At 34.7% G+C, this 21645-nt stretch overlaps 3 protein-coding genes and 1 non-coding gene across 5 annotated transcripts; 3 read left to right on the top strand and 1 right to left on the bottom strand.

Moving 5' to 3' along the window:
* The first annotated feature begins 912 nt into the window (after positions 1-912).
* Positions 913-3613, top strand: LOC129877013 (protein NRT1/ PTR FAMILY 5.6-like). Its single transcript, XM_055952488.1, has 4 exons — positions 913-1218; positions 1397-1614; positions 1976-2520; positions 2617-3613. Exons 1-4 carry the CDS (start codon positions 1062-1064, stop codon positions 3488-3490), a joined length of 1794 nt encoding a protein of 597 aa, XP_055808463.1. The 5' UTR covers positions 913-1061; the 3' UTR covers positions 3491-3613.
* A 2349-nt stretch (positions 3614-5962) lies between these two features.
* On the bottom strand, positions 5963-15370 carry LOC129876069 (serine/threonine-protein kinase ATG1c-like). Of its 2 annotated transcripts, none has more exons than XM_055951374.1 (14): positions 15250-15370; positions 14811-15086; positions 13877-13997; positions 13698-13756; positions 12780-12844; positions 12480-12573; positions 12320-12400; positions 12095-12203; positions 11830-11902; positions 11386-11747; positions 10890-11245; positions 7152-7440; positions 6564-6634; positions 5963-6405 (listed from the first exon to the last, which is right to left on the bottom strand). In XM_055951374.1, the coding sequence occupies exons 2-14, from the start codon at positions 15060-15062 to the stop codon at positions 6166-6168; spliced, it is 2172 nt and encodes a 723-aa protein (XP_055807349.1). In that variant the 5' UTR covers positions 15063-15086; positions 15250-15370; the 3' UTR covers positions 5963-6165. The 2 variants fall into 2 exon arrangements, with proteins under 2 accessions (XP_055807349.1, XP_055807348.1); XM_055951373.1 differs by having other exon boundaries at positions 15189-15351.
* Positions 15371-17126: 1756 nt separating this feature from the next.
* Positions 17127-17200, top strand: TRNAV-CAC (transfer RNA valine (anticodon CAC)). The gene has a single exon. It is a non-coding gene; the product is annotated as a tRNA-Val (tRNA).
* Positions 17201-17250: 50 nt separating this feature from the next.
* On the top strand, positions 17251-20161 carry LOC129877701 (PRA1 family protein A1-like). Its single transcript, XM_055953231.1, has 7 exons — positions 17251-17577; positions 17686-17726; positions 17821-17899; positions 19236-19322; positions 19400-19488; positions 19611-19682; positions 19763-20161. The coding sequence occupies exons 1-7, from the start codon at positions 17420-17422 to the stop codon at positions 19864-19866; spliced, it is 630 nt and encodes a 209-aa protein (XP_055809206.1). The 5' UTR covers positions 17251-17419; the 3' UTR covers positions 19867-20161.
* Positions 20162-21645: the final 1484 nt, after the last annotated feature.

The raw sequence follows: 21645 nt of genomic DNA, 5'->3' as shown, positions 1-21645 counted from the left end.
AGATCTTACTTCTATTTGAGAAAGTTAGAAAGGTTACGTTGTTTCAAATAACAAGCCTACCATGTAAAATGAAAAAAATGCACTAATCAAGACTGTGGGGTAATTAAGATATATTAATGGCCTTTATTATCTATTATCATTATTATATATGGTGTTGTGACACAGGTACCAAACAATCCCAACAGACATGAAAATAAAATAACTTACACAAAATTGTGATTCATGAGTTAATAGTGTTTTCAAGAAAGACAAAAGAATTTAGCCTTATTAGAAATTACAACAAAATTCCTGACATTTTTACCATAAACTAAAAATCTAAGTTAATGTACTTTGTTTGTGACATTGATGTTCGGACTGGCTAGCATGTACCTCGACTAATCCATCTGACCACATACTGCAACCTAGAAGAGCATATGTCAGGTAAAATTTTCCTAAAAGGTCGAGATGAACTCACACACTACAAAACTGGGATTAGAACCTGTGAACTCCTTGGGGGTTACTCTTATGCTTCTACTGCTAAATCGTCCAACATTTCGAGTATTAGTATGTATCCCTATTAAATTTGTGTCTAGTCCAACTCATGTTGAGACTTCAAATCCCATTGACAAAATAAAAGATAAGAACAAGTTACAATGCGAATAACAGAATGTGTTAATATATTCAGAAGTATAAAATGAAGTACAACTGTGAAAACACTTATCTGATGCCTCTTGAAAATATGGTGAATTTAGTCCGCTACAATATCTATCATCGCGATTTTGTGGCAGGAGATCGATCCAACTAGAAGAATCTGATTGCAGCATCTATGCCATTCGCAGAGTTAGGGGCCAAGGACTGCTTTAGTTTAGTGGAAGGAACTGTTTGTCAGCCTCAAGTCACAATCCTTGTCAATAAATTCCATCTACTTTCACATTTCTTGGTGCTCATATTCTTAAGAACTTTAACAATAGCAATGAGCAGGGATTTCTTTCTATATAAAGTGGACAAACTTACCCACCAACTTCTTATATCAACCACTTGAGTACTAATATATCTTCTTTGGTATCTTGAGCAAACAAAAAATGGATAAGATAAACGTGGAATTGAAGCAGATAACGAGAGCAGAATCAGTAGAAATTGATGATCAAAAAGTGGTTTATGATTCTTCGGTTGATCATAAAGGACGAGTTCCTCTTAGGAGTTCAACTGGTGTCTGGAAGGCCTCCCTCTTTATTATTGGTAAGCATCTATGCAACAAATAGCATACAAAAAATAGCTTCACTTATATGTCTAATTTTCCTTGCTCTCATGATTTATATTTACTCGAAGATCAAGGAATTTGGATTTTACATTTTGTTGAACTTGCTCCTTTATAGTAATGTAAGTGGAGATACTGATGAACCGTTTACCTTAACAGCGATTGAATTCAGTGAGAGGCTGAGTTACTTTGGAATAGCCACAAGTTTGATTATATACCTAACAAAAGTCATCCATCAAGACCTCAAAACAGCAGCAAAAAGTGTCAATTACTGGACAGGAGTCACCACCTCGATGCCATTGCTGGGAGGCTTTCTCGCTGATGCATACTTGGGACGATTCACCACCGTTCTTCTCTCTTCCACAATCTACTTCCTGGTAACCACAATTTCCGCTACTTGTTATTTTAAACATGAAATAGCAGTTTAGATTACTTCCTTAAAATAAAGAAAAGCATGTGCGAAGGCTGTTGTCCCTACTAGACTAGTAACAGTAATGAGCTGTTAAAATCAGAAATTGGCTAAAAACCATATTTTAGCTTTCAATAGCTGGTCATAATGCTCTACTTATCCATGACTAATGACAACTTTTTGGAAATCGTATTTGAACAACAGAGAAAATCAGATCACATTATCATTCTGCATAAACACAAAATTTGGTTCTGAAATCATTCAACTTTAAGACATTGTAACAAACCGATGAATTTTCTCTTACATGTTCTTGCTTAAATGTGGATCAGGGTTTGCTTCTCTTGACAATGTCTAGAGTGGTCCCGAGCTTAAAACCTTGTGAGAGTAACCTTTGTGATGAACAGAGGAAGGTCCACGAGCCGATCTTCTTCCTAGCAATCTACTTAATCTCTGTAGGAACCGGAGGACACAAGCCTTCTCTTGAGAGCTTTGGAGCTGATCAGTTTGATGATGAAAATCCTGAAGAAAGAAGGAAAAAGATGTCCTTTTTCAATTGGTGGAACTTTGGGCTATGCTGTGGACTATTACTTGGTGTTACTCTTATCGTTTATGTCCAAGAGCATGTTAGCTGGGCCATGGCAGATGTAATACTCACAGTAGTTATGGCTTCTAGTATAGCCATCTTTTATGCAGGGAGGTCATCGTATCGTTACAGAAAGACGACTGGAAGTCCATTCACACCAATGCTAAACGTGCTTGTAGCTGCAATAAGAAAAAGAAACCTGCAACTTCCTTCAAATCCTTCGCATCTACATGAAGTTCCCAAGTCAGAAACTACTCAAAGGAGGCTCTTAGGCCACACCAAAAGGCTGCAGTAAGATTCGAACTTAGTCGTGATTAGGTCATGAAATTACGTATTCAGGAAAGGTGGAATATATTATTGAAAACAATTTTTTGTCATACTTTACAGGTTCCTTGATAAAGCTGCAATCCTAAATCAAACACAAGATTCGATAGAACAGCAACAGAATCCATGGAAACTTGCAACTGTCACCAATGTGGAAGAACTGAAGCTAATTATCAACATGATTCCTATTTGGCTAACAACTTTACCATTTGGTATATGTGTAGCACAAGCTGCAACTTTTTTCATAAAACAAGGCTTGACAATGAATCGGAAGATCATTCACAATTTCGAGATATCCCCAGCCTCAATTTATGCCCTGACAGCCGTTGGCATGATGATATCCGTCACTATCTATGACAAAATCCTCGTGCCTGTCCTAAGACGGACAACAGGAAACGAGAGAGGGATTAGTATCCTCCAAAGGATCGGTATTGGAATGATCTTCTCTGTTTCTACTATGATCGTTGCAGCTTTAGTCGAAAGAAAAAGATTGAATCTTGTTCACAAAAATCCACTCGAAGGCTCGAGTACAATGAGTGTGTTTTGGCTAGCACCACAATTTCTAATCCTTGGAATAGGGGATGGATTTGCCATAGTGGGATTACAAGAATACTTCTACGACCAAGTACCCGATTCCATGAGAAGCTTGGGCATTGCATTATACCTTAGTGTAATTGGTGCTGCAAATTTCATTAGCAGCCTCTTGATAACCATTGTGGATCATACCACAGAGAAAAGTGGCAAGAGTTGGTTCGGAAAGGATCTAAACAGCAGCCGGCTCGACTATTTCTACTGGTTGTTAGCTATCATCGCAACAGTAAATTTGTGTGTCTATGTCATTGTTGCGAGGAATTATTCATACAAGAATGCTCACTGTAAGGCAACTATGTCTGTGGCTGATTGCGATGATAGGGATAATCATGAAGCAATGGTTTAGTTTATGTAAATATTCCTCAAGCTTTCTTTAAAGAAGTTCACTGAAATAGTAATATCAAATGTATTCTGATAAGCTAAATGGAAATAAAATTCCTTCAATTTTATTTGAAGCTGATGATACTTACACCTTGTTTGGATCATTGTTACCCGTTGTATTATATTGTATCATTAGTTTAAATATCATGTTTGTTTTGATTGTTACTTGAATTTTATTGTCTCGTATTGTTTAAATTCGGAAAACAGTCCGATTGACTGCTTTTTCTTCCTTTTTTCATACTTCAAGAGGAAGAGATCGCTGGGTTCAACTTCCATTGCAATTATTCCACCAGTACGGATCACTTTATCAGGATGTAAGTATTATTATGGTCAACAGGATAATAAACCATTTTGGACCATAAAATATCCGGCGAAAAGAACCCATTTGAAATTGAATGAATTTTCTTTATATTTCAGAGAAAAGCAGAGATGACTTCTGTTGAACTCTTCCTTCACATGAAGGAAAAAAATGCCTTAATGGAACCAGGATTCCCTTGGTTCTTCTAAGGACCAGCAGCATACCTGATCCCTACCCGGGAGGGGTAATTAATAATAAGCGTGGGGTGCTCCTCTCCTTAAAGTCAAGTGGATTTCCGCTCCTTATATAAGTAATTTAGCTTAGATAACAACGGAAAGTCCCATTTTATGTAACGACCGATTTGATATGATCGCGTTGTTACCTTAATATTCTCTTCTCATTTTATCTTTACTTATTATTTAATAACCATATTTTATCCTTTATTATACCTTTTCATAGTAGCTTTACGTCGTACTCTACTTTTCTTATAGATTTATCATTTAAATTGTTGATGTGTGACATTACGTAAAAATGAAGATACAATACAATATGATACTTTATGAAACAATACGTAACAATCATCCAAAACAACGTGATATGCTATGCATTTTATTAGACAATAATAAGAAACCAAAATAACTGTCCAAATATGAAAGCCAAAACAAGGAACAAATAAGACATGTATGAGTTCTATGACAATGAAAGAAAATACCTGATTCACAGCACTCTTTGGAATTTCATACTCAGCTACCAAAATACAAGTACCTATAAATATTAAAAATTGATTAGACTTGCTCATCTGCACAAAAACACTATTGCACTTTGACTAATGCTAAAAATCTTTTTAAAAAAATTAATCATTCATTAAATATTGTACCAATATAGTATTGAAAAGATTGAGCGGATTCTTCACTTTCAATGTTGCACCCGCTCGAATTCATTTCTTCAAATGAAGGAACCCGCCTAATTCTTCCGTCGATACGTTCAATGTCTAAAGGGACCTGCAAAAACTATGCATGGTACAAATCAGTACTCTGAGATCCTAGGAAAGATCGAGAGGAACATATTAAATTAAACTTAAAATAAAGGAAGTAGTGAGAAAAATATGAAATAGAAATGTGAAACAGAATTTTTTTTAAAATTAAACCATTTGGTCAGAGTTGGTATAATAATCTTTTTTCAAAGAAATAAATTTCTTATTAAACGCTTTAAAGAAAACAAATGTCCCATAGATACCTCCCATAAAGGAGGTTTGCATAATATCATAAATTATAAGGAATAATATTAGTGTGATGGAGCAAAATGCGATGTCTTTGAAATTATTCTAATATAAAAAGTAGATATACATGATGTAGGTAAGGTTACTCAAATAAGTCCGCTGGTCCGTGGGTTTGAATGAGATGGGTTGGGTCAGGTCGCGGGTCAAATAAGAATTAATTAGAGAAAATAAATATCAGTGGTACAAGAGCGAAAAAAACACAAGTAAAATTTGAGTGAATGAATACAATCTCTAGTATTTTTTGTTGTTTGTATCTTTATATACACAGAGCCTGTATTCGTCGATATTGTCTAAATACGCACATGAATACAAGTAATACAAAAATAAATAAATACAAGTGAAATTAAACAAATGAATATGGTTCCTTATATTTTTTGTTGATTGTAATCTTTGTATACATGCGGATTGTATTTGTCGATACAACTTAAATGCATGTATGAATACAAGTGATATAAGAGAGAATGAATACAATCCCTTGTATTTTTTGTTGATTGTAATTTTGTACACACGCATATTGTATTTATTGATACAACTTAAATGCACGTATGAACTCAATAAATACGACTCCCTGACACCTCAAAAATATAGAATACAGAGAGATGCGAACAATATAAAATACCAAAAAAGGGCATGGGTGGTGGGGGTGGGGGTGGGGGAGTGAAATAGGCGCAAACAATTGCTATGAATGGTAAATACCTAGACTATAGCTACTGAAGCTTAATTATGTCCAAAAGTTAGTCATTTCTGAAATTTTATTCTAGTCCCTGGGATGTAGATTACCTATTCCTTACTGCCAATATACAATACATTTCCTCTGTTGAATTACTTGACATTGTTATAAGCTATGACCACAAAGGTAATCATGGGGCAAAGCAATATACTGTAAACCATATAAATTCAAATTCAAATTACAGTAATAGCTTTCAAACCATATAAAAGGACTTTTCACTTTCTTTAAAATTAGTGAAAGAATAACTGTACAGATAACGAACTATACATAATAAGTTGTGATATGTTAAATCCTCATTATATAACAGTTTTCTCTTCACTTGGTCTATTGCCTTCACGGCGATCTGTGCTGATCCTCACACCTGAGCAGAGTCGTGATTTGAGACCTTGAAACACTTTGCCTATTATTGAGAACATCAATGTAACTCCTAAGCCTATAGCGATCGGAGTTTGTCAGTGAGAATGGAGGATTTAGAATAAGTGATGGTGCTTCCACTTGAAGGAATGCTAACAAGCACACTGCTTTTGAATAAAACACAACTGCATTTTCAGTCCGACCCATGTACTCGTCAACCTGACACACATTTTAATATCCAGTAAATCCTTTAAATTGGATCTTAGAGATTTAAAGATTTTTTCGTTCTAATGTTACATGGAGACAATTATATATTGTTGCTAGTGGAAATTAGCTCCACTTCTACCAAAAACTACCAAGATAAAATAAATACTTACAGCTCCCTTTCTGCCGAGGTCTAGTGCAGATTGAAATATCATCTCCATAGCATCTGGTACCTCCGCATTTCCTAGATACAAGCAACAAACAGACGTAAACGTCTTCATCTTTATTTGCTGAGGGCATAAAAAGTAGGTCTATGAGTCATTTTCAAACAAAAAAAACTAAAAACATTACCACAACTAGGAAGGCCTGATGTAAGACGGTAGCTAAAAAATCATTTGATGCACCTAAACATAATACAAGCAGCAGCTACAGAAGAGTCGGTAATTCTATATATCTAGATCCTCTTCAGAAACCATCAACATTGCTCGCATATTTTTTTCTTGATTAACAATGGATTAAAGCTAAGCAGGCATATAAGAGCTAGTTATCATCCTACAAGAAGAAAGAGAGGAAACAAAACAAAGGACAAGCAAAAAGCACAGTAACCGGGAATGGGGTCACATGACCCATATAAAGCAGAAAATGGTCAAATAGAACAGGGAGGCACGCAGCACAAGTTTCAATACTTTCTTTTACGAGGACATAAATTTCAGTACTTATTCATACCAGGTACTTTTTTCTTTCAAAGTTCAAATATTTACCACGCTCTATATGTTTGGCAAGTTCCTCTGCCTTCCCAACTTCAGTCAGAAATGCTGTTTGAATATGAGATAACACATTCTCTGGCCCCAAAGTGTTATAAGTGTCCTCTTTAATGTTGGGACTAACTCGACTGTCCCTTAAAATCTCCATCAACTTGGTAGTTTCTGGGTTTGGACTTCCTTCAATTGCTGATGCCGCATGTGTATGACAAACATGCAAGGCTTGCTTCCATATTGCAAGCATGACAAGCTCAATTGAAAATGCTTCCAGATGCCTGCCTGCGGCAATCTATAAAGAGAACAGAGAAGCATCAGTGAACAAATATCAGTACTGGTCCAATAATAGCTTAATCTGCCAAGCCAAAAGGATGACAAGGAGGCAGAATTGTCTGCCAAGCCATCAAGATTTGTAGGGTTTGTTGGGAATGACACCTGATAATTGGAATTGATGTAATTACTAGGGTAGTAATTACAAACCTAATAATTACACAGTCTAGTAATTACAATGACATGTTTGTTTGCCACAGTGTAATTACAAATGTACTGTTTGGTTGCACAAGTGTAATTACAAGGTTATATTACATTTTAAAAATTAAGTTAATTATCTAAACTTAAAATTTATATTAGAAAAATAAGAGTCTTTATAAATGAAATGAAATTAAATATTTAAGATATATATAGTCTTTTGAAAATATATTAATTAATAATACATTCTTACTAATATTATAAAAATAATTGATTTATATTTTTTAAATTAATATATTTTAATTAATTCATTATAAATAATTTAAAATACAAGATTTATTTGAACATTATGAAATGCATATTTGAAAAAAAATATTAACATTATAAATATAATGTCATAAAATTATTTAAACATTTGACAAAAAGATAATCTATCAAGTCTACCTAAAAAATAAATGGTTTGCAATATGAAATATCAAGTCAATAATACTAAAATAAATAAAACTAAAAATATAACATAAGTTCTAAATTTCAAATAATTTTTTTTAACATAATATTACTTTTATGTCAAATTTCAAAGTACATAAATATGTTTTAAAAGAAAAGAAAAATGTAAGTCTACAGCTTTGTTCAACAATGACTTCTACTTTAATTGAAAAATTAGAATACTAATAAAATTATGCTAATGAAAAAATAAACATAGAATTAAAAAAAGGTAATACGAAAAATTGCATGGAATCACATGAAGTAAAAATTGAAAATGAAATATAAATAATAAAAATAAAAAATATATTTTTAGAAAATATTAGACTAATAAAAATAATAAGAATTTAAAAAATAGTAATAAAAAATAAATTAAAACGAAAGAAATATAATAAAGAAATTAAAAAGTAATCAGCTTGTAATTACACTACGTAATTACGGTAATTCATAGCCTCCCTCTGAGAATTGAATAGTTTAATTACCCTCTGCCAATTACACTCAATTACCTGCTTACCAAGTAGTTACATGGCCAACCAAACATGCCAAACAGAGTAATTACAACCAATTACACCAAATCCAATTACCACGCTGGCTTTCCAAACAGGCCCGTAGTGAACACCTAACAGAAGAATGCACACAGTAGTGCCAAAAAAGTTTCTAAGCAGTAGGCAGTTACACATACAAAGATATCGCCATCGATAGCACCACCTGATATTAACAAGGTTGGTGCATATTCAAGAGATATCAACCTGATTGCTATAGATTGCTATAGTTATTAAGGAACAAGGAATTTTGTCTCGGATCTAGAGTTTTGACCAGAGGACTTGATTTACTCAATGAATCCAGTGCAGAAATCACAAGCTCTGTATTTTCATTTTCTTCTTTTTTATCTTACGCTCTCAGAAATGTGAAACAACAACAACAACAACATATCCAGTGAAATCACACAAGTGGAGTCTGGGAGGGTAGAGTGTATGCAGATCACACCCCTACCTCGTGGAGGTAAGGAGACTGTTTTCGGAGGACCCTCCACTCAAGTATAACATATCCGGATAATGAAAAAGGGAAATGACAGTGGAGAAACAAAACAACTAATAAGGAAATAGTAACAACCACAAAATAATGTGATAACCTAAACACAATCAACAAGTGATGGTGGAATCAAAAGCAAGACACTATAAAAAAAAAGGCTAAACCCCTCGAAAAACAAGACAACACTCCATACCTACTAACCTTCTACCCTAATACACGACCTCCATACTAAGTAAAAATAACAAAGAGCTTGTAATTTTTATAGAATTGGCTGGCTAATATGGAGTTGCCTTATGGAAGTGATATATAATAGGAGGATACCCAATAAAGTGAAAGACACGTTGTATAGAACGTTTGTGATCCCAGTAATGTATAATGTTATGTGGGGGTAAAGGTTGTGCCTTAATGCTCAATATACATAAATGTCATACAAATAAGAATGTTAACATGGACTTGCAATCACACAAAATTGAACATATTAGAGATGATCACATCAACAAGAGGGTCAAGTAGCACATAAAAAATAAAATAACAGCACATCTAAAAGATGATTTTGGTCATATTCAACATGGATCTTCATTTGTTCAGTAGGTGCAACTATGATGATTGGAAGTGATAAAACGGGACTTTATAAACTTAACATCAGAGGGAGGTCATCTCAGAAAATCTATAATCTCTTGAATCAATACGGACTTAAAAAATAAAACACAATAGGAGACATTAACTAGATGTGATTAGGCTTAGATCATATTACTACACTTGCATCAAGTCCAGTGTTATCAAAACTTCTGTATCTTGGGATAAATGCAAGACATGAAAGAACATTAGTTTTGGTGAAACCCTGCTTTAAAAGACGAATTATTTACAGTTAGAATAAAATAGGAACAAATAGAGCACAATGGATACTAAGAGGCATTACCTGACCCTATTAGTTTGGGATTGAGGGCAGTTGGTTGCTGATCTCATATATGGGATGCAAAACTAGATATCTCCAATATAATTAGAAATTTATATTTACCTAGAAAGATAAATGAAGCTTAGATCATAAATTACAAATCAAAATAAAACGTGATACCATTTAACCTGGTCCACCTGGGAAAAACGCTTTTATTGCTTTATGAAATTCTTTTAAAAGGTTTTCGGGAATTAAAAGTTGACTTTATGTATGTAAAGATGAATTAAACAAATGTATGCAAAGATGTAACATACTTCAGGAAACAACTCATGTTTGTACTTATACGCCTTCTACTCACATTTATCACAAGAGAGATATTTTTAACTCAGAAACAGAAAATGAATTCAAACTTAAGATATGGAACACAATGCAACGCAACAAATATGTTTGACACAATTTCCAGGAATAATCAGCAAAAAAATAAAACAAGAAGTCTATCTGCACCTAGATGAAGATGTTCATACATCTAATTTTTTTATTGATAAATAGATAGGAAAAATACATCTTCATCATGCCTAGGTAACTTGAAAATACTTTTGAAGTGCACGGGGATGAAAAATCTTGAGCAAAGATGTTAGACACCTACTGTACATGCACTAAACCAATGATAAATAAGAGTGGCAAGGCCGCCACAGAACTGTATTGCTCTCTAAATGAAGCATGGGAGAAAAAAGATTGTAGGATCAGTAATGAACTAGACTAAACTGTTCTCCCTTCACCCCTGCATGCTAAGAACCACATAACATATTCAGATATAGGACTTCCAACATTTTTTAAGGGAAAATGCCTTCAACGTGAGTTACCTTCTCATTTACCAACTCCATGATAGCAGAAGCAGAATGTTGCAGCGACTCAATTCTGGCTATGCCATCAGGTGGCTTCTCCAGAGGGTCTATAATATCTGTGGATCCTTGTGAAGCTCCTGGAGCAGAAGAGGGACTTTCCAACCTTAATACAGGACCTATGCTGTTAGTTGCAGGACCAACAACAAGCATTGGCTCACTTAGTCTAGAGTCTATGTTCCCAGAGGCTTGCAGGGAACAACTTGATCTAAATGGTGTATTGCTAAGCCTAGAACCACCTGCTGAAGAAGATGAGTCCATGAGGGACCCAGATACAAGGACATATTCCCGCTCAATCAATTCGAATGAATCCGCCACTGTTGGATCAGTCAATCAGGTGAATGCCAAATCAGAAAATTTAAATCTAACCAAACTAGTTATAGGATAAGTAAAAGGAAATTTTTCATTTCAAATATGTAGGCAAAAAGAAAATTGGGAAAGTTATTGCAAAGAGCACCTCTTGGACATAGTCTATGGTCCATGGAACTAGATTCCTTCAGCTTGCTTTCTGAATGTCGGTGTTGGCCAGGACTAGAACCAATAACATTTGATTTATGTGTGATGTTGCTACAATTCAAAGGAGGATCGCTTTTGTTTGACGTACTTGTAACTTCTTTCCTATAATCTTTTGCATCATGAGAAAATCCACAGGAAGATCTCACTGATATCCCAGCAAAATACGGACCATCATCAGGACCGCTGGAATCATTATTTAGACTAAATGGTACGCCATCTTCTTGAAAAGTTTCCTCGGTGCATCTTATAGGCTTGTGTTCTGTCAGAGCAAACCCATCTATTACCCTTTGAGGTCTCTGATTCCTGTGTAACATGTTCAAAACATAAAGTCTGTGCCAGGAAAAGTGTTGTCATATCAAGTACTAAAATTCATCAAATAGCTTACCAAGATAACTCATCACGCTGCTTCTGTGCAAGAAATGGGTGGTTAAAGAACTCTTCAAACGTCAACCGCTCCACTGTGTGTTCAGATATGCAGAAATAGAAATTTTGAACTTTCCATGAGAAAATGCCATGTAATGGTTAATCTGGCTTTCAATCTTATGGCCTTGTCGATGGCAAATCATGTAGAAAACTATGACCTAAGTACTGAGGTCTTAGTGTCAATGAGTTGATTTTAAATTGAAATCTAGACAACACAAATGAAGTACCTGGATTACGTCGCAATAATTTTTGACACAAATCTATGCAATGAGCGCTTAGATTCTTGGCATCTAGAGGAAACTGCAATTTAGTGGACTTCACTATGTTTTGGAGCAACTAAAGGAAAAAATGGAAAAAATTAGAACAGGGATACAAGGCATTTAAATTTCACCAGTCAAACTGAAATTGTAATAACCAATAAGTTACTATGTATAGCTGAAAAGAAATTAAACCTGTATTTGATTATTTCCAGTAAATGGGGTTTTGCCAGTTACTAGCTGGAACAGAATAGCACCAACACTCCAGAGATCTGCCTGAGTTTTGAGCCAAAAGTTAATAGGAATTTAAAAGAGAATAGCATATGGACTGGGGTGTGTAGAAAGAGAATAACACCTTTGCATCATATTTTTGAAGTTGCATTATTTCAGGAGCCATGTACAATGGCGACCCACATAGAGTTTCTGCAAGCACCCTAGGCTGCAAAGACCTGACAAGAGAGAATGGTACTTTTGAGTGGACAGCTTAGGAGAACCTTTAACTCTAAGGCTGCAAATCATAAAACATAAGGGAATAATGAAAGAGAATCTAGCAAATGTGTTTTCTGAAAAGAGCTGAAATGTTAAATAAAAGACAATCTCTGGTGGAAGGGGGCACTAGGAGAGCGACGTTTCTGACAATGTGCTACAACTTTACCTTGCAAACCCAAAATCAGCAATCTTCAAGGTGGAGTTGTCATCAGTTGCAGACAATAGAAGGTTCTGTCAGATCAAGGCAAAGGACACAAGTCAATGAGTTGACAGTTCCCCCGAAACGATAATTCAAACTCTCAGAAGTTTCCAGAATAGTACTTATCTCCAAAAGAAAGAAAGAATTACTACCAAAGAGAGACTATTCACTCCTAGAAAACCACACATTCAATTCCCTTCCCTCAACAAGAATGTACCCAATAGAAGATAAAAATATCTATATTTTGTTTATAAACAGTCGTCTCCTTGAATTTATGTTGTTATATGGAGTAACATGGTTAATGAGGATTCATATAGCCGACCCAACTAGTTTGGGACTTCATCTCCCTGAATGTCTTCCGCTTTTTTTTTTTTTTTTGAGGGGGGGGGGGGGGAAGGGGGCGGGAGAATTAATGAATTAATAATAAGAAACCTAGATCAGAGAAATGTAATTAGCTATTCAAGAATAATGCAATTGCACGCTTTGGTCACCAGTAAATCATGCCAAGTATTTCCAACAATTCAGTTGTTACCTTTTTTTCCCTTCAAATCATTAGCTACTAGGACCTGGTTGTCAATATAATAGATGGATTCAGAAAGAACAAGGTTGGTGCTACTTGGTAATGTCAAATCATTAGTACTGACCAGTAGTCTCTTTGCAGCTGTCATTTTTCTAATATTTCAGAAAAAAGCTAAAATGGTGGACATTACATGCTCATGACTTCAAAATGAGAATTTCTGGAAAGGAACCTATGTTTCAGCACCTAATGCTCCTCCTTAGACAAAAAAACAACTAAATTCATATGATTAAATTTGAAACTTGGGCTGTCAAGGCAACCACCAAAGCAAACTAAATTTTGAGCATAACACACGAAGGAAAGCAAACCTGAGGCTTTAGGTCCCTATGGATTAGATTGTTTTCGCGAAGGACTTTTAGACCTGATGCTGTGGCATGATATGAAAATGAATATTACCATGTGGAATTCATCTAGAAAAGAATATTCAGTCTAAAGTGAATAAGGAAAATAGGCAAAAGAAAATAGAAGCTTTACAGTTTACACAGACCTAGCTGTTGCATGAAATGTTTGGCAGTTGCTTCTGCGATTCTCCCTTGGCGCCGTTGTATGTACATTGAAAGATCACCTCCTCTGCAGTACTCTAAAACAATATATATTTTTCCTAGCTCCTATAACCCATGCATGTGAAGGTTCATTTAGATCAAAAGCAAAAGAACATATATGAAGGTCGGAAAAACATTCTGTTTCTCTTTTAAGCAATTATAAAGCTAGTCACAAAATGCAACTCCACATAGTAAATATACAGTTCCAAATTTACACTAAAATCTAAATAGGATATACTATCCATCCATAGCTACGTATAAGTACTGAATTTCTTATCATCATCTAGAGTTTAAAAAAGAAAAAGAGCACAGCAAGTTTCCATTACACTTCAAGAAGGGAAAGCTACTCTTTACACTGGGAGTCAAATCTCCCTAAACCAAGTTAGACACTTCCTCATAATACATATTATTACTAGCCTCTTTCACCAAGCTTCTAGGAAGCCAAAAGTGCTTATTTTTTTTAAAATAAAATGTTTATTTTAGAGAGTTGAGCTGTTTAGCCAAACATCTAGGAAAAAAGTAAGGGGTTGTTTGGTAACTGGTTTGGAGGTAAGTTATGCATGTATATCTTGCATAAGTAATATCACGTTTAATAGCTAGTTAAGGATAAGTTATTCATATTTGAAATTGAGAAACTCAAATAACTGATACTAATATAAGTTATGAGGAAATTGATGTATTATTTATGCAGGATAGAAAGTGCAGTAACTAAATCTTGCATAATTAATCCATAGATTCACTCATAAATAATTCCTATATTACTAATACAATTCTAACCGGCTACCAAACTACCTCTAAGCGTTTTTGAGTAGTAGCATAAACTAATTTGTTCAACTAAATATGTGGTACACAATGAAATTGAATTGAGTAGAGTGGGACCTCGATCATGTCGTGCAAGTGAATAATATTAGGATGACTAATCCTCTTTAGAATGATGATTTCGGATTTGAGGCTCTCTTTGAGTTTCGTGTTGAGCCGAGCGGTAACAATCTCCTTGATCGCCACTTCTGTGCGGTCGATACGGTGGCGCGCTAGCCACACCGTCGAAAAAGACCCTGCCCCGATTTGCTTCTCAACCACATAGTTCCCAATCATAAACCTCCCATCTCTGCTCGTCGATTGATCCATCATAACACCCGCAAAAATCCCCAAACCCTAACAATTCGAAGTAGTCAAATTGATATTCAGATTATGCCAATTGCAGAACAAATCAAATTCAAAGTTTTTTGTATTGAAATTTTGGTAAGGGAGGCATACAGATTATGGAGATGAATTTATGATAATTTAGATTGTGAGTGATGGTGACTGAATCTTATACATAATGTAGAGATTGGAAAGAGAAATGAATGGAATTCTTCGTCTTCTTTTTATCAGTGTCTGTGTTGAACTTGGAAGTTTGATGATAGTGTGCCGTGTCAGGGTGTGCGTGGTCAACATATAAATTCTTTTATTTACAGTATGTTTTTTCTTCTTTTGGGTCCAATGTTATGTTGATAAGTCTAGTGCTCAAAAATATCAAAATATACTGACAAAAAATAGGTTTTTAATGAAATCGGTGAAAGGAAAGAGTTGGATAAATCATTGATAAAAGGATATTAATTTTTTCCCGCGCAAGACTTTGTAATCAGGGATAATCATAAAATAGCTTACAATCATCAAATTATTGTAACAATCTTGAATTACAGAAAAAACGCACAAAACAATTTATAATATAGAAATTAGAGAAAACTTCACACTATAAAGAATAACATAATGAATTTGTATAATAAAAATGTTTTTGGCTTTACGATTAATGGAACCAACTCCATCACAAGCAGCAGCTTGCAACCTTAATATGAACATCAGTAGCTCAATCGAGGCATAAAATACTAATATTGCTAGCAGTGTTGAAAAATTGTTAATTAAAGAGAGAATGATCAAGCTAAACATGAAGGTGGATGACCCCTTCTGCTGCCTATGTGATACATAGACCATGGAGACAAGCTCTTATTTATTTGATGAATGTGCTTGGGTTACTACAGTCAAAGAAGAACTATAATTGTGGACCAACACTCACATCCAAATAGGAAAAATAAAACAAGTGTTAATGTCCATAAACGGAATTCTATATCACAATTGAAGGCCTCGAAACTGAAAGATCTTCCAACATAGAATTATACAAGGTGCATATATAATTACACAGATTAAGAAAAAAATTATACATAAAATTTAATTGATAAACAAATCAAAGAAGGCATACACAGAAATATGAAGGTTATACACAGTACTTTGCATTTGTGCTATGCATAACTATTGTAACTAAGCTGGTTCTGTGGGAGGCTCACCATTCATAGCACTCTTGAAAAGTGGTTATGGAGGTGAGTGTTATTTAGGTGTATTATTTTGATTGTTGGTGATACTGATTGCATGATTATCAATAATAAATAAAGTATAACACAATATATAGAAAATCAAATTAGTGTATGCATGTGACAGGTCCTAGTCAGCACAACGAGTTTGATTTATTTCAAGTTTAAGGTTATTTCATATTAGATAGTCGATTGATCATTGTTAAAATTTCAATCATATTTTAAATTTTGTAAAATATAATTAAAGCAGAAAATTTCGTTTCGTCTGAAGAATTAGAATAGATAATTTAAGCATAAGCTTTTGTATAAAATAATATACTTAATTCGTTTTAATTTGTTTGTCTTACCTTTTCTTTTAGCCCATTTGAAAAATAATATATTTTCCCCTTCTAACACTTTTTAAATTTCAACTTTCTACAGATATTTAAAACCACAAAATGAAATGACATTTTGATACGTTTTACATATATTTAGTTTAAAACCATAAATTCAAAAGACTTTGTTTTTTTTTAAAACTCCGTACAAAATTAAAATCACTCAAATAAATTGAAACACAGGGAGTAGTACTATTTGATTTAAACTCGGAAGGAATAACATCCACTAGGACCTTATGGGCTAGTTTGGTACGTGATAAGGGATAATTATTCTCGAAATTATTAATTGTAAGATGAGTTTATTTCATGTTTGATTGAAATAAAATGGTAGAATAACTTATTTCGAGATTGTAGTGTTATTTTTATCCCATTTTAAAAGTGGGATAACTAATCCCATGATAACTTATTGTCCGAACAAACGATCTCTAAGATATTTTCTTTTTCATTATTGAACATAGAAAATTTACAGTTGTGTCTGGGTGGTGTAGTCGGTTATCACGCTAGTCTCACACACTAGAGGTCCCCGGTTCGAACCCGGGCTCAGACATTTTTTCTTTTTCTTTTTCTTTTTGATCCAAAATATCATACGGTGCTTCTTTACTTTCATCTTCATCTTCATAAATTCGAACCATTTTACTACTACAATTTTCCAGAATCCTCCAGATTCCAATTCCTTTGTTTTCTTCTCCATTTTTTTTCTTCCGTTCTCTTTATCGTAGCTTTGTCTCCGTTGATTGAATTCTAGGGTTTCGCCTAATTGTTAACAATGGATTGGGGAACTGTGACCACAGAGGATCTAATTGAGGCTTTACGCGAAGTCGAGTGGTCATCTCCACCACGTCCTCTCTCTGAATTCTTCTCTCGCTTCACTTTCCCCCGATCTTATTCCAAATGGAACAGTCGTCTCAAGTGTAATCTCTACTAGTACGTTCTCTTCATTACCAATTCAATGCACTTGCTAAAACTGTAAATTTAGGGAATTAGTTTTTTCTGAATTGCATTTAAAATGTTTTTTTTATTTATTTTTTGCAGTTACAGGACGAATTACTTTATTATGATTGTGGCTATTCTTGGTAAGGAAGGATTATTGAGTTATGTATATGAGCTTTAGCTATACAGTGTTTATTTGGAACTCATAAGTATATTCATTTGCATTTTGTATGGTAGCATTGGGGTTTCTAAGGAGGCCACTTGCAATTGTTGCTGCGCTTTTGACAGCGATAAGTATTGCTTTTTTAAATGACAGGTATTCTATTCTGATCTATTGGTGAGGTTTTTATTTGTCATCAGAGTTTTAGTGTACATACCATTTGCCTATATTTTGTGTTCTTGCCTGGTGCTTTCTAAGGTGGAATGTGGAGAGAAGGGGATAAATGGTTAGAATAAACAAAGTGAAGAAGGGGGGAGGGGGGTGAAATGGGTAAAGGGGTTGGTTTTTCATGAGTCCGCAAACATGGCAAGTTTAAAAAGCCAGCTTGGATTAAATATCACAAGCTGGAGCTTCGTTAGCAAAGAAAGGCAAATTTGATATGTATGGGTAACGACAAGGGTATTTCTGTGACTAACTTCTATCGGCGAGCAAAGTTAATGGAAGCCAATCGGCGAGTAGCAAAATTGGACCTTTTCCAGATAAAGTAATACCTTGGTTTAGTCATGCAACAAATGAAATATTTTCAAAATTTTTGCCAACACAAGGGACGTGCATCATCTTGAGTGTGGGTTAGCACCTTTTGACATCAATTTCCTTCTTGGTTTGCTCTTCTTTGTCGTTATGCTTTTGTGCAGGTTATTTATATTTTTTATTTGAATTAAACCTGTTGCATTTCCAAACTTAGAACTGGTCTTATTCACAACTTTTCAAATTCTCCTATTTATCATAGTGTTAAAAATTAGCTTTTCTAGCTGTGAGTTATCTTCTTGGGGACTTATTTGGCTTTAAAATTGCAGTAGGTTGAACAGGATAGTCTTTTGGTTTGGTCTACGAGTAAACAATACCCTTCTGATGCAGGGATGCAGTAGTGACCTAAATGATTTTTTCATTCGTTACCCATTAGTGTACCCTGCCCTCCATATGGAGAGGAAATGACGCAAGTGATTTGGACTCCTTGAAAGTTTTTCTATGTTTTTCCCCTGGTCAATAATAATTTTGTCATCCTTCCATATCAGAAGGAAAAACACTCGTGTTAACTTGATGTTATAGTTTTCTTGGTAAAGCGTCAATAGCTAGAACAATAACCAATTTCAACTGTCTGTTTTACTTTCTGTTGGTTAGACTAATCTGTTTGTGTAGAGATGCATGTGAAACAAATTTTGCCACCTAACATTTAAGTACATATGTATCTCTTAACTGTTTTTTTGGGTATAACATGGCTATTGCATATGATACATAGGCCATGATTGACTTTTTGACATAATGTGTATTGACATTTTTCGTATAAATACTTCATAGCACGTTCTTGATACTGGATATTTGAATATATTCTCTTTAATAATCAAAAAATAAAATTTCCACCGAAGAATTGATAATGGCATTCATGCTTTATTCCTGCATTTTTTAATGTTGCTAAGGATTGTTCCTGCAGTTTTGCAGGTACTTTTAGTGAAAAGGTGACAAGAACTGTCAGACAGGTTTCACCTCATTTAGCTGCAAAAATGAGGCCTGCACTCACGTGAGTATGCATGTATATTTGAATTCTTAAGCATACTGAGGCTGTACCGCTGGTGACATATATTTGATATTGCTCAGGCCGGTTATTCGAGGGCGTCCATCCACTAAAAGAGCAATATTCATTTGTGGAAGGCCTCGTTGGGTGTTTGTCTGTATATTTTCTATAGGTACTGGAAGTGTTTGTTCTCTTTTATGTTTTCTATCTTCCTTTCTCCTCTTTTCTTTCCTGTTGAATATTTGGGAGTTGTAATATGAAATTATGTTTGATAACTGTTGTGCAATTATGCAGTGAGTTTCTTCCTCTGGTTTGTTTCCTGTGGCCCCTTAACCGTCCTTTGGGCTTTTGGTATAGGCATTCTTGGTGAGTTCTCTCTTCTTATTCTAATTTTGTTCAAATTTTATGTTATGATTGAATAAAATTCTGTTCTCTCTCTCTTTCAGCCACTCTTGCTCATGCAAGCTTCAGGAGTCCTAATTTGAAGGCTCGCCTCAATACATTCCGTGAAGAATTCCGAGCTGTCTGGCGCAACTATAGTGAGCTGTAGCTTCAGTGGAGTTCCGGTTGCTCTACCAATCTGCAATTAGATGTACTGATTCGCTCATTATATTTTTCTTTGGCTTATCTGTAAATTAACATGGTCTAATCAGTCTTGAAATAGTAACAAGTATGTGTGGTTCGGCAGTTTACATGCTTGTGCGATTAAGTCTATTTTCCTTTCTTAAAAGAAATGGAAAATTCTGGTCGGTCCTGTACTTCTGAAATCTCTCTCTAGTTTGATATGGAGATAGTGAAACGTTTACCTATTTGATTAAGAAAAAACTAGTGAAATGTTGACGTGACTGATAGCCAAATGGATTGATCTATTTAGTGGAAGTTTAGATATAAGCTAAGATCATATGAACTACAAGGCATTGGTTTTGACTGGTCTAGTGAAGCCTTAAGTAGCTGCCAGCTGATACATTTCTACATTTTTTTTCGTTCTAATTAGCTGGTGCATATTCTTTAGTAGAGGTGTATTCCTTTCTATTCACTCATGCAATTTCTTATACTTGTTTGAATTTTTTTGAAGAAGAAATGGTGTGCCTGTTTCTCGTTTTATGAAACCTCGAGGTTTGTATTGACTCAATTTAAGCATTATAAAACACTTTTAGGTTATAAAAATCCAAGAGAAGACTTGGATCTAGGGTCAGTAGGAGCTGTTATTTAAGGAAAGTTTTTTCAAGGTTTCTACATGATACCTTCTGGAGCTTTAAGACTACATGGTGAAAAAATTACTCATTAAGCTTGTGACTAGCATAAAATGAAACCCATCTATAATCTTGGATGAAAAGATCGAAGGACCGAAGGACCAAAGGGAACGATATTCAATACTCATACTGAATTATCTGAACATAATAAAGTTTATGATCTAGTTTGAGATTGCTGAATGACCGACCATATCGTGAGTGTGGAGACTGATATCTCAGCTATATCCTCATGGCATCTTATCTCCTATTTACTAATATAAGTCTGATTGTCATCTATTGATTTTATGCCTGCACCGTGCCTTGTGACTTTGAGTGTCCACATACCTCTTTTACCTGGTATATCACTTCTATTATAATGCAACTAATTTGCTTAGCTGCATCTCAAATTTTGCTCAGCCTAAAATAGTATGCCCTTCAGCATTTCTTTGATGAGACTTTTTAGATGGCTATTTGATGCCTTATAGCTCAATAATTGTGTATATCAAATTGCAGTTATTGACAGTAAATCATCAAAACTAATTGCTCCACATTACATATATTTTCTTGAAAAATGGCTGTTATTTAGGCTTCTGTACTAGTCTCTGGGCTATTTGTGTTGGAGTTAGCTGTGCAATATATTAGTTTCCTTTGTTAAATTCTTACCTCTGTGGTTACTCTTTTCTGCAATTTATATACATGTCAGAGGCTTTGGGTTATCTAGTACGCAAGGATTCTGTCGTTTGCGCAGTAGCTTTCTCAGATTGCTTTCGTTCAGTGTATATCACTTGCAAAATTGTTATGCTTCTCCTTCCACTACATGTATTTGCATCTTGTCAGCCTTCCCAGATCAAAGTTGAAAACAATGCATCTTGAAAGAGATTCTTGGTTTCTTTCCGATTGGCTGATGCAAGAATTTACATGTACTTGCTTAGGAAAATCAGAAAACATTTTGGTGTGGTGGAAGTTATATATCTCATAGATGGCCGTTTGTATTCCTAGTTTTTCACCCTCCATAGTAATCATAACTCCAATTACTCCATCACCAAGTATTGTGGTGGAATGAATAGGTATAAAATCACCTTAGATTTGAGTCTAGG

This window comes from Solanum dulcamara, chromosome 12, assembly GCF_947179165.1.
Source record: "Solanum dulcamara chromosome 12, daSolDulc1.2, whole genome shotgun sequence".
NCBI classification, from domain to species: domain Eukaryota; kingdom Viridiplantae; phylum Streptophyta; class Magnoliopsida; order Solanales; family Solanaceae; genus Solanum; species Solanum dulcamara.
The sequence above is the reverse complement of the archived record's forward strand: the minus strand, read 5'-3'. Positions and strand labels throughout refer to the sequence as shown.

Coding starts and splice junctions, on each gene's coding strand:
- LOC129877013 (XM_055952488.1), top strand. CDS start 1,062: ATGGATAAGATAAACGTGGAATTGAAGCAGATAACGAGAGCAGAATCA. Junction 1,615..1,975: donor CTTCCACAATCTACTTCCTG/GTAACCACAATT, acceptor AATGTGGATCAG/GGTTTGCTTCTCTTGACAAT. Junction 2,521..2,616: donor GGCCACACCAAAAGGCTGCA/GTAAGATTCGAA, acceptor CATACTTTACAG/GTTCCTTGATAAAGCTGCAA.
- LOC129876069 (XM_055951374.1), bottom strand. CDS start 15,062: ATGATGGATCAATCGACGAGCAGAGATGGGAGGTTTATGATTGGGAAC. Junction 7,441..10,889: donor TGGAGTTGGTAAATGAGAAG/GTAACTCACGTT, acceptor TTCTCTTTATAG/ATTGCCGCAGGCAGGCATCT. Junction 6,406..6,563: donor ACCTCGGCAGAAAGGGAGCT/GTAAGTATTTAT, acceptor AATGTGTGTCAG/GTTGACGAGTACATGGGTCG.
- LOC129877701 (XM_055953231.1), top strand. CDS start 17,420: ATGGATTGGGGAACTGTGACCACAGAGGATCTAATTGAGGCTTTACGC. Junction 17,727..17,820: donor TATGATTGTGGCTATTCTTG/GTAAGGAAGGAT, acceptor TTTGTATGGTAG/CATTGGGGTTTCTAAGGAGG. Junction 19,489..19,610: donor TGTCTGTATATTTTCTATAG/GTACTGGAAGTG, acceptor GCAATTATGCAG/TGAGTTTCTTCCTCTGGTTT.